The sequence below is a fragment of the Solea solea genome, chromosome 18 (assembly GCF_958295425.1).
Source record: "Solea solea chromosome 18, fSolSol10.1, whole genome shotgun sequence".
In the NCBI taxonomy this organism is placed as follows: Eukaryota; Metazoa; Chordata; class Actinopteri; order Pleuronectiformes; family Soleidae; genus Solea; species Solea solea.
Window position 1 is genome coordinate 11,118,947 of NC_081151.1, and position 12,630 is coordinate 11,131,576.

The 12,630-nt window shown below is 39.1% G+C and overlaps 1 protein-coding gene across 4 annotated transcripts in view; it reads right to left on the reverse strand.

Moving 5' to 3' along the window:
• Positions 1-12,630, reverse strand: part of alk (ALK receptor tyrosine kinase) — a 350,840-nt gene that overhangs the window by 15,892 nt on the left and 322,318 nt on the right. For all 4 annotated transcript variants that reach the window (XM_058615374.1, XM_058615376.1, XM_058615375.1 and 1 more), the window contains exons 14-19: positions 9,439-9,549; positions 7,646-7,787; positions 6,565-6,732; positions 5,294-5,392; positions 1,161-1,316; positions 27-140 (exon numbers count right to left, since the gene is read on the reverse strand). In XM_058615374.1, coding sequence (XP_058471357.1) covers positions 27-140; positions 1,161-1,316; positions 5,294-5,392; positions 6,565-6,732; positions 7,646-7,787; positions 9,439-9,549 — 790 coding nt within the window. The remainder of the gene's footprint in view (positions 1-26; positions 141-1,160; positions 1,317-5,293; positions 5,393-6,564; positions 6,733-7,645; positions 7,788-9,438; positions 9,550-12,630) is intronic.

Consider the following 12,630-nt stretch of genomic DNA (forward strand, 5'->3'; position numbering starts at 1 on the left):
GCTGACTGATGTGTGACGACACGTACTTATCATGACCCCGGACACAGCCAGCAGCAGTGCAGCGATGAGGGCTGACGTGCCGACAGACAGACCCAGGGCCAGGTGGGAGAGAGACGGCTGAGGAGCCAGCGGGGTCATCACTGCAAGACATGGACAAACAACAGCGTTGCACACTTGTTAACTTTCCCAGAGGAGCATCAACATTCCCTTCTCTACTGCAATCCCAAACTTAATTGATGATGTAAAAGCGATGATACAACAGAGTTTTCCGTCAGCGACAGCTTGTGAATGCCAAGTCCTTTTCAATAGCGAGAGGTGATCTCATTACACTTGACTTGAGACAGACCACAATGAGACTGTGACCTTTTATAAGCTTGCATCGCAGAATTACCCACTGCTCGTCATTACGGAGAACACATTTGTAAATCATGGGGCAAGGAGACACTCTAGGTCATTAAGATATCATTGATGTGGTAATAGCTCTGTTATTTGCTTCATAATACGAAGAGACATTCTGCCATATGAATTCATTTCAGATCTATATTGATATATTCATTATTCTTCTGAGATTACAAATCATAATTGAAGAGGCAATTCTAGATACGCCGGGGTTTGCCTCCAATCCTATGTGTCAGTCAAACACAAGAGGACACAGCAGTCATGTCAAGGTTGACGTAGTCTAATGAACATAGACACCTGCATGAACTTTCATTATAGCCCATTATACGATGCTTTCTAAATTTATTTCCTCACATGAGTACCCAGGTGGAATGTTTCTGACATGAGATAAAACATTTCAGTCCGACTGCAGCACAGATACACAGCTAAAATCACACAGCTAATACTGCTATAGGTTAATCCATTATCATTAATATGCTAGTTTATCCTAAGGATTAATTATCATGATTAAGGCACTAATTAAAAATATGTTTCCTCAGATAAAGACTCAATAAAATAGAGAACCTCCCAGGCTTAATTACTTTTGTAGATTTATTCATTATCTGTCCAGTGAGTCATAGTCTATTACAGGTACAAGCCATTTAGCTCAACATATTACAAAATTAGATTCATTTTGCATGTGTGTGTGTGTGTGTGTGGAATAGCCAGAACTATGGTTGTTCATTACTTTGACTTTACTACCACGGTACTGTATGTCTGACCTGTACTGTTGATGCAGGACACTCCGTCTGGTGCCAGGATGAGCTCATCGTCACAGTAGCAGACAATGCTGTCCTCACTCTCGTGGCATTCACCGCTCTCACAGTGGCTGCAGTTCTGCACCGGTCGGATGATCACCTCACCATCGCCCTCCATAGCTTTGGGCACCAGCGCACACACAAACGCACACATTAGGTGGCACCACAGAAGTAAAAAAAAAACAATAAGACAGTTTTATTAAATGAACACAACTTAAAGCTGGATTTAAATTACCGTGTAAATTACCATGTACTGGAAAACAACCACATCATCAATGAATATCTCTTCATGAAATATATTTTAAACAAGTAAATGTTGAATTTGCTGCCAGATGAGTGGTTGTGGGTTTACAGCACAGTCAAGAACATAGTGAGCCTCTATGTTTTTGTCCATTATTTGTTTCTCAAACACTTTTTATCCTATTTCTTGAAATCCTCTCCCACACCCTGATAGCCACCAATCAATGAAGTGGTCTTGAAAAATGACAACAATTTAGAGTTGGTTAGTCAATGCAAATGTGCCCTTTGCACAGCAGCCACTTGGACACGTGTTACTGATCACATTAATGATCACTGCTCACTTCATGGAGGTCAGGGCAGTGACAGTGAACCAGCTTACATCCTGAAACTCTGAAAGCCAAATGTAACTCAGCCATATTTGACTATTTACACCTGTGGTTTTCCAACTGTGACCTGTCAAAATGGCTGCTGTGCAAGAGGCCTTCACTGTAATAAATAAGAGCAATTGCCTTTTTTCCACACCAGAATTCCGAATTCACTGGTGTATCAGTGTCAGTAATGTTGTCCTCACAACACTCACATCCACTTTGTGTTCATGTGTTTTAAGGGGGCGGGGCTTTGACGAGCAAGGAGATGGGAGGCTGTAGTAGCCTTGTACTACATTCTTGTTTTCCAGGCAAATTTACTTACTATTGGCAATCTCATCATGGAGAGAATCTCATCAAAGCTTCAGACACAGATTACAGACTCAAGGTTTAAATCATAAGAAAGGGGAAATGCATTGGAGGTGCTATTTCCCGATAGAGTCTGGGAATTGAACATGGCATTATAATTACAGTTATGGTTACACAGGTTTTCTGTTACAGTGTAACTTGTCCCCAGATGGGCTTTCTGTTTTTGTCACCAGTGTGATTTAATTTCACGTGCAACAGTGACTCTGGAGTAAGTTATGTGAGATGGAATGAGTCGGAGCTTGTTTATCATGTTGTAGGGATGGCTGTGAGCTGTGTAAATCAGTCTCTGCAGTGTTCGATGACTTCCTGCACTCCATGGCACGATGGATCAAAGAGCCATGTAATGTTTCAGATGGATTTTACAGCATTCTTTACTTTAGTTAGATTCAAAAAGAAAGCAATTCCCTTAATTGTAAACAATAGCAAGTGGGGACAAATCAGCCTAACATGAATTAGTTATGGGCCGGCTGTGAAAGGACCATTTCATAAGCAAAGCAAATGCACTCATCTGCAGAATTTGTTTTTCTCATCCTTCGGTTATCAGCTTTATCGAAGCACACATTTAAAAGTCTAGCCTAGAAACACTTGAAGGGTTTTGAAGGAAGTATACAAATATCTCGTGTATACTATGTATGTATAGATGCTGACTATACACTAATGTCATGGCAATTATCCGTGATGATGGCCTCTCTACTGAATTCTACTACTATTTCTAGCCTTTGTTTAATGACATAATCGTACTTTTCATTTCATTAAGCTTAATTTGATCTTTCATACAGCTCCAGTGCTGGCCAGCAAATAGTGACAGCAATATGATTGGATGACTGTGTTTTCAATCTGTATGACTTCCTACAGATAGTTTTTAAAGCAGGCTATATTCAGTGGAATATTGCAAATGTTACCTTATAAATATTAATTCAATTCAATTTTATTTGTATAGCGCCAAATCATGACATACATTATCTCAAGGCTGTGTACATAATAAGGCAGACCATATTATATAAAATAATATAATATATATATAAATATATATAATAATATTAGGGAGAAAAGAGAAACCCAAAAGTTCCCACAATGAGCAAACACTAGGCATCAGCCGAGACAAAAAAACTCCCTTTTAACAGGAAGAAATCTGACAGAACCAGACCCAAAAATGTGTGGCCATCTGCCTCGACGGGTTGGGGTGGAAGGAAAAAGGAGAGGTGGGGGAGAGAAAGTGAAAGAGGGAGGCGAAGTACAGACAGAAAGAAAGACCAGGAGTGTCAAGTTCTAGGTTTAGACAATTTCTTTCCTCAGTCTTTCAAACAACACACACATAGGGGTTTTCTAGCATTAGCTCCTGGTTTTTTTTTTTTATCTTGAGAACTGTCTGAACTGTCTATGCAGATGCAATTCAAATATGTATGTTCAGATATGTTCAGATATGTATGATTACATCATCAGTATAAAACATTAGTGTTAATGTCCTGAAACCTGACCTTTAAATTAATGATACTCTTTAATAGGAGTGTCACGATCTCAATTGTAAATCAAATATCGATCGAAACAACATCACGATCTCGGCCTTCAAAAGCAAAGATGGAATCGAGGACTTAACCACACCCCAGTGTGACGTCCTGCAGATGTGCCAGAGGGGAAAAAAAGTGTTGTGGTTGTAGCCATGTTACCTCCTCTCGCTAACCCGAAGCTGCTGCCAATAGTAACAATCGTAACTGCTGATTCGGGCGACACATCGACTGAACTCAAACCACTTCCCGCTTCTCTAAAACAACTGTGTGTTGCATTTCGTCAACAACGTTCGCTACATGACTCTCTATGACTTCTCTTCTTTTTACAGTTAGTTTCCATTGACTGGTTATTGTTACATTCATATATTCAAATACATAATATAATAAATTAGTAAATACATTTTACAATCAAGCCTTAGTGTGGTACATTGAAAACAAATGATGGACATTATATCACTCACTTTATCACCATGACTTATCATGACATAAAACCAATGATCCTAGACTAAACTAGACAAGTCTAAAAATGAGAGAAAAAAGATCGAGAATCATATCGGATCGTGACTTTAATATTGAAAATCAAATCAAATCGAGGATTTGGAGAATGGTGACAGCCCTACACTTTAAAGTGGTCAAATTACAGATACTAAAATGTGATATTCTGTGCAATTCAGGCCATAAAAAAATCATGCTATGTTCTCTCTCTTCTCATGCACTGCAGTCAAATTTCCCCAACAATTTAATCAGGTGGTAGTAAACTACTTCTAGACACTTGTTGCAGAACAAAGAACATCAGTTTATGGCCTGGTTGTATCTTGTAATGTGGAGCTCAGGAAAGCCTTATAGTCCGACCCACTGAGCTGTGGAAGTCCCTGTTGTATATTTTATGACCTGGTTGGTATTTACTTTACTTTTTTTTGTTTTTACTGTAAATCACCATGCAACTTGAAAGGTGCTGTAAAAGTAAAGTTAACATAGAGTAATGAGGCTAATGTGCAGTTAAAAAAATCCCACATTTCTCTTATTTACAGCCGACATTCATTTTAAATGTCTTTCCCAGAGGAAGTGAAGTACGGCTGATGATTAACATGAAGGCTGAGGCTGCCTCACCAGACAGCATCGCCTCTTATAAAGTTCAACGGGAGACAGAGATGGGTGAGTTTACGTGAGTCCAATAAAGAACAATTTTAAACAGCACTTCAGTGTGGATTTGCCATTTCCCACATTTTCTCTAATCTCTCAGTACAGAGGTAGTCTCAGGTGAAGAAGGGCTCATCCCTACAGCTGAAATTTCACTAAATTCTATCGAACTGGAGAAAACCTAATAAATAAAATAAAGTCAATTCTATAGCTGTCTCTGACCCTTCATCTTACAACTGTCCACATCTGCTATACATTTGAAAAAATCTATATCTGAAACTATGCTGTACAAGGCAAAGCATATACACCACAACTAAAACAAACTTAAAATGTCAATCGAATAAGTGCTTTTCCCATCAAAATGTAAAACACAAACACATTAACTCCCACCTACAAACACCACAGAAGCAATCACAAGTGTATTGTTGCCTGCTGAGCAGTGGTATTAAAAACGCCTTGACTGATTTCACAGTACCTTTCAGAGCGTGGAGGAAGGTCTCTCCTTCTGGATTGAGGAAAGATGTGCCATCATCGCCATCATGTTTGGCGTTGTCATTCATGGAGGTGTTACCGCCTTGAAACAAGGAGGTTAAGCAGAACCCAATTTAACATGAACAAATCCTCCGTATTTACACCAAATCATCCATACAACCAAAGAATATACTGATATGCTATATGTGGGTTGCAGGGGAGCTGAATCCTCTCCCAGCTGATAGCAGGAAAGTGCACTAAATCCCACATGGGGAAATTTAGTAGGACTTGAAAAATACATTTGAGAGTGCATTCCACACATCATCGGAGGAAAATGGTGTGACTGTGAATTTCTGTAGCTACAGTTAATCTGCTGTAATCCCAGTCAGATTTACTCCTCACATTTTCTCCATGTGGCAATTACATATTACACACATTTCATCCCTGTACATACTAACACAGTGGAGTCTACAGAAACAGTTATTGTGCATTTAGCTTACCACCCCATTTGTTTCAGTGTCATTTCTTTTTCCTTATTTCGTTTCATGCTCAATCGTATGACTTTTCAAGCAAATTTATTTCATCAAATGTATCTAATACAATAATCACACAACCTAGCAGTGTATGGTAAGGTGTCACATTTAATATTGAGTTGAATCATTTTTTTACTTCGTCCAGATTAACCTGCAGTTAGAGGGAATTGACATGACATGTTATTAGAGCTGAACAACTGTATGTGTCATACTGTTTATTATCATTGTCTAGCATATGCAACTAAAGGCAACTGGAATACAATGTGACTTTGAGAACAAAGACTGCAGATCAGTCATTAAGTCAGGAAGTGCAAATGTGAATGACGGTGAGAAATCATTCTGTTGCTTATCTGTGTCACATAATCACTCTGCCTGTATGACTGTAGACTGATTTCACATGTTAATGTGCTGGTTGGTTCGTTCTTTGCATTCATGTGATCAAGACACACTGGTAAATGGACTTCATTTTTTTTAGATTTCCCAATTTGTTTTTATTTTAAATGTGATAAACATGCAATTAATCACAATAAATGATTGCACTAATGATTAAGAAAAAAAATTAATCTTTAACAGCCCATATGTTGTTCAAGTCATGTGGCAATGCTCCAACATGTTTTAAATGATCTATAAATGAAGCTTGACTCAAAGCAATTACAAATCCGTCTAAATTCTGCCATCCTGTTACATTCAGTATGAAACACACTATACAACATGACACTATTGAAAAACCTCTTGGACTCACCTCTGTAGCCTCCACCGCCCCCACCTGACATACATCCACCTCCGCCACCACCAAAGCCGCCACGAGTCTGCCAGAACTTCTGACAGGCCTGCCCTCCCTGGGCCCCCAGCACCAGTGGTCTGCCGCCCTGACTGACAGGAGCACTATCATTCCAACCCCCGCCTCCACCTGTCAACAGACATACAGTGCATTTGATGTGAGGTCATGTGCTTTGTTTATAAGGGGAAGAGAAAGAAAGAAATGAAGAGGCAAAGGGGGAGAGAGAGAGAGAGAGATAACTTAAGTGGGTCAGAGAACTGGAAAAATATGCATGTGGCACATATTCACATACATACAAACATACACCCATTGTCAATTATATTCAGGGATAACAGCCCCCTATTAATGATAACAACACAGGATTTGGGCAGAGAATGGAGAAAACTGAAAACTGGTATAATGAGGTTAAAGTGAAAGCTAATAAAGTTTATTAATTAACCCCCACCCATTTTCCTCATTCTCCTTTGAAGCTTGAGTAGTACAATTTGAAAAACAAACAAACCAAACAATAAACAAGTAACACATTGGATCAAACCAGCATCAACCCCCACCTCTAGTGAATTTTTCATTCACTAGTTTCCTTCAAAGTAAACCTGAAACCTTTGTGAACATTTTTCTCTGAGCCGTTCGCTGTCTCCTAGCACGTAAATTATAGAACCTGTAGTTGACGTGGCTGCAACATTACATGGTTAGTTCTGTCCGGCATGGACAGAGGACCAAATGTGAATTATCCTGAGTAGGTCAACACACACAGAGGTGGAGCACCTGTGAGGCTTAGTATTAGGCCATGTGACTGTGGTCTCATACAGAGAGGAACAAAAGAAACGCAGTCTTTCCTATAGTTTGAAAAGGTAAGGCACATTGGCTTTATAGCAGAGTGATGAGGTATTAGTCATCTACTCTCATTTATAATGTCTCAATATGTGAAAGTGAGTGTGTGACTTCACCCTGTGCTGCACTGATCAGCTGCACACACACACACACACACACACACACATACAAATGGTCCTAACATGCATCAAAGCAGTGTGTAATGATGTACCTGCTGCGCTCGACTTCCCATTGCGTCCCGGCTGACTGGGATCATAGTCCATCTGCTCCAGCTGTGATCCTGATTGGCTGCTGTAGCCCCGGCCTCCTCCACCAGCAGCAATGATGAGAGGGGTGTACACATCCTTGTTCACCTGGGCCATTATTGTTCACAGTTATAATTATAAAGTGTAGAAGTAAAAGATGATTATGGCAAATAAAATTATTATGGATTTTTTTTTTTTAAACACTAAATATGAAGCCAGTTATCTTTGTATGAGCTCAGCACTAACTTAGGAACACTGAGGCCCTATTTAAATTCTGAAACTCTTCTGTGGCTCACCTTAACATTTAATCTCAATGATGTTCAGGACACAAGAAGTATTTCCTTACATAGCCTCATTAACTGCCAGAAAATTGCATTGGACCTATGAGTCAAAACGTTGCATATCTAAGGCACAAAACAAAATGCTCCAGAAGTTATCCTTATATAAATCCATCCACATAAACCTTTTCTATCCAATGGTGTAATGACCCATGTTTCTAGCAAGGACAATTATTAAATGTATTTAAATAAAATGATCTAATACAAGCACAGAACCTACCAGATTATGGCAGCAAATAATACAAGGTGTTACATTTAATAGTGAAGTAGTAGTGGTGAGCAGTTAGAAGGAATTGACCTGACATGTTATTAGGGCTGAATAATTCATGTGTCATACTAGTATCGATTTATCCGTCTGTTTATCGATCTAGACAAATGTGGAAAATGCTGTAAAATAAGAATGCTTTCACAAATATACATTTTCAATTGTCTATGTTTTATCAAAAATGCAGAGTACGCTGACAGGAGAAAACTCTAAAATAGTGTATAACATTTAGTGTGACCACCTTTTTGCCTTCAAGACATCATAAATTATTGTAGGTACACTTGCACACAGTTTTGAAGGAACTTGACAAGTAGGTTGTTTCAAAAATCTTGGAGAACTAACCACATCTCCTCTGTGGAAGTAGGCTGCCTAATTCCCACTGTCTCTGCATGTAATCCCAGACACAGTCAATGACGCTGCGATCAGGGACTGTGTGTGCGTGGGCCTTATCATCACTTTGAGAACTCCTTATTCTTCTTTATGCTAAAGATAGTTCTTAATAACACTGGCTGTCTGTTGAGGGTTGTCCTGTTGCAGAAGGACGTTGGGGCCAATCAGAAGTCTAATGGGAGTGCATTGTGGATAAGTATCTATTTCTCACCATTAAGGACACCATTAATCCTGACCAAATCCCCCACTCCATTTGCAGAGATGCGGCCCAAACTTGCAAGGCAGGAGTCATTATTGTTCCGCTCTCCTCTGCTACAGCCAAATATTTCAAATTTTGACTCATCAGTCCAGAGCACCTGCTGCCATTTTTCTGTTCTTCTGTTTTTATGTTTTGGTGCATCGTTGCTTGGCTTCATTTCCACATCAGAGGTATGGCTTCCGTCCAAAAAAGAGAGCTTGAACAGCACATTTTGAAACCCCTTGAACTCCTTTGCTGTACTCAGGTGTATGACCTGTGACATGACCTCACCTTGGTAGCAGAGTTTGACACCCAGTTTTAAGCCTCCTACACAGCTGTTATTCTTTCACTTATAATTACTGTGTTTCAACCTACATATACAAATGATAATCATTAGCGCCTGATTATTATAATTGGTTAACCACAATCCAACTAAATCACTGACTTTGTGGAAGTGTACCAATACGAATTTAGGCTGTTTATATTTATGATTAAGTATTCTTACTTGTTCCCACAACATGTTCTTACCTTGAAAACATATGTGGCTCCTCCACCTCCTCCTCCGCCTCCTTTCACTTGAGTTTTGTTCACCATTGGGCCGCTCTGTTCCAGGCAGATCTTATTCAGTATGCTGTTGGACTGCCAGGGGAGAGAGAGATGTCAGTTGTATGTGAGAGGGCTGAGCAGTGAATCTGTGGTGAATTACCAGGCAGAAACATCCAGATCCCTTTAACTTTTATTGTTGACCTTCACTGTTTTACATGTGTGTTAAAATGTAAATGGAAACTTGCACATAGGGGTGGAGCAACACCCGAAATGCTGCCCACTTATTTTGAACGGAGTGACATCAAAGCGTCGCCAAATTACATTGTTCAATTTTCCAAGTCGTAGCAAAAGCACCACCCAACCAAATCACTTTATAAAAATATTATCTCAAACAATATTATTCTCCTAGTCACATCAACATTAATTTAGCAGCATTAGCAATGGGCTTCATGATGATAATGTTAGGTGTTAGGCGAGTCCCTCCACTCAGCTTCAGGCAGTGATTGTTCTGTGTGTTTTGAGGACAGAGCTTTGGAGAGGGTAGGTTTTACCTGTTGCAGTTATATAGCATGCTATTGCAACCTTTTCCATTCTCCTACTACTGCAGATTCTTTCTCATTTTCCCCCAGACAGCTTTACGTATTGATGGCTATCTGAGAGTGAATATGATTTCAACAAATATCAAAAAAATCTACCTCAACGTTGTGATTCTCCTACTTGGAGATAGAAGAGGTGGATGTCAGGATGTGATGACTATTACCAGTGTATCTTCTGTATCTGTCTATCTCAATATATTCTTGTTATACTGTATGTTTGATGAATGATACTTCACTGAAAACCAGTAACAATGGTTATGTTTGCCGTTGTTGCTGAAGATGAAATTAATTAAAAATTTCACATTTAATCCTGTACAACATATGTTTTAAGGTAAATGATCATGTTAACCATGTTGTCGTGGTTCTACTCTGTCTCCCTGAAATTCAGCCTCTTTATTAAAATGGAACTAGACGTTTTGTTGGGAAATGATGTTAGTTTCAAGGACTTTTGGCATAGCTCAGGTTTTTTTTTTGAATGGATGTGTCTGCCTCGTGTGAGCAATCATGCTGAACCGCCTCGAGCAAGTCGTGCTCAGAGAGCAAAGGGCACAAGTTTGCTCCCATAACTCTGTCTGAACCTCGCACAGACACATGTGCACAGTCGCTCGTCACTCCCTCCGCTCCCTCGTCTGTCTGAACCCAAAATATGAGGGAACTGGAAGGGGACGGAACTTTAGTGACTGTGATTGACGGCTAGAGGAGGTAAAAGACAGTGCATGCAATTGTTAAGGGAGAGTCTTCCTCGCTCTCTCTGCCTCTGTCTGTTCTGTCATAGAAGCTTCTCATTTTAAAGTTTGAGTCTGTGAGGGAGACGGAGAACGACAGACAGTGTGTGTGTGTGTGTGTGTGTGAGTGTGAGAACGTGCGCACACACAAATATTATTTGTCCAAACAGACAGGGTATCATTTCCCTGACCAGAAGGAATGTTAGCAATGAGAAAACTCAGCCCTACAACACAATTCACTTTCAGAGCGAGCCTTTATAGAGAGAGAGTGAGCTGCTGCCTGTCGCTGTCAGAACTGTGGGGAAATAAGAGCAACCTAAACAACTTCAGTCTTATTTCGAATCAGCCCTGTTCCCCTATGTTTTACTGAGCACTTTAAAACACACTGTGTTAAAAATCTAATGCCTAGACGATAGTGGCAAGGACCCCTGCTTGCACGGCTTCACATTCTGCCTATTGAACGAAAAGCAACAACAAAAGCAGAAGGCACTTGTGTTGCCCATCTTGCTATAAGATGTCTGCTACTCTATAAATGCATGCCTCATAGATCAAGTCTATTTCAAATGGAAAAAATAATCACACATAGCTCCATAAGTCACTATGTGCATTAACTATAAAATCATTATTTTATCATATTCACCTTCCATCTTTCTGCAACTGTTCTTTGTCTTCAGCTTTTTCTGAAGCACATTAAAGATATTATTATACTGTTATGAGCCTTTCTTCACTGTTCAGTTATGTTTTAACTGAACATGTATTAATGTTATTCAGGTTAAGTAAGGTATTCATTCATACAGTATTTAAAGGTTTATAAAGCTACTGCTAACGGTAGATAAAGTAATAACTGTTTATGGGAAAAGCATTACTTAAGTACAATGAATTAATTGCTAAGTGTTAACCTTTATTAATGCTCCTTGTGACCCTTATTGTAAAGCACGCTAAATAAGCCTTACATGAGCATAATTGACCTTGTATTAATTATTGTTAACCTTCATTAACTTATTTAATAATTCACCTTGTTACCCTCAAACAACCACGTAGATATTAAACATTAGTAAAACAGGGTCACAAAGAACATTAATAAAGAGTAATAATGGTTAATAAACACTTTTTAAGTTAAGTAATGTTCATTCTGTACTCCCATACATTTATGAAGTCATAGTTGAGCGATGCATGTTTTACACTTTACATAAAGGGTCACAAGGAACATTATTAAGGGTAATGTATGCTTATGTAATGCTTAACAGACACAGAAACCTTTGAATATCAACTAAAGAAGGCATTTACAGTTACTTAAGCTTTTAATGCAATGTTTAACTGTCAGTTAGGAGGTTACTACTACACCTTTATTATACCTTTGGTAACCTCAATAACATTAATACATGATCAGTTTAAGCATTAATTGTTGAAGCTTAGTAAATGCTTAGAACAGCATAGAGTAATGTTAATTAATGTAGCCTTATTGTAAAGAGTAACCATAAAACTGACTGAGGATCCTGCAGTGTCGATATTATTGTTGCTGTTTTTATGCACAATATTTTGTGTTTTCTTCTTTCAGCTTCTCCCTTCAGGGGTCGCCACAGTGAATCATCTGCCTCCATCGAACCCTATCTCTCGTGTCCTCCTGTTACACCAGGCTGTGTGTATGTATATATGTAAATATGTATGCTATGCTATTGATATGGAAATGTCGGGCTACTACCCACAAACCAACAAACCAACAACATGCAAACTTTACATACATATTTGTGATTGTTACGCAAGCATTTCAGATTCTGCTTTCCTTTGAACCGCAATTAAATGTATTGAAGGACAGGCCTAATTGTTTGGGATGTCTAAATGGAGGTTTGAAA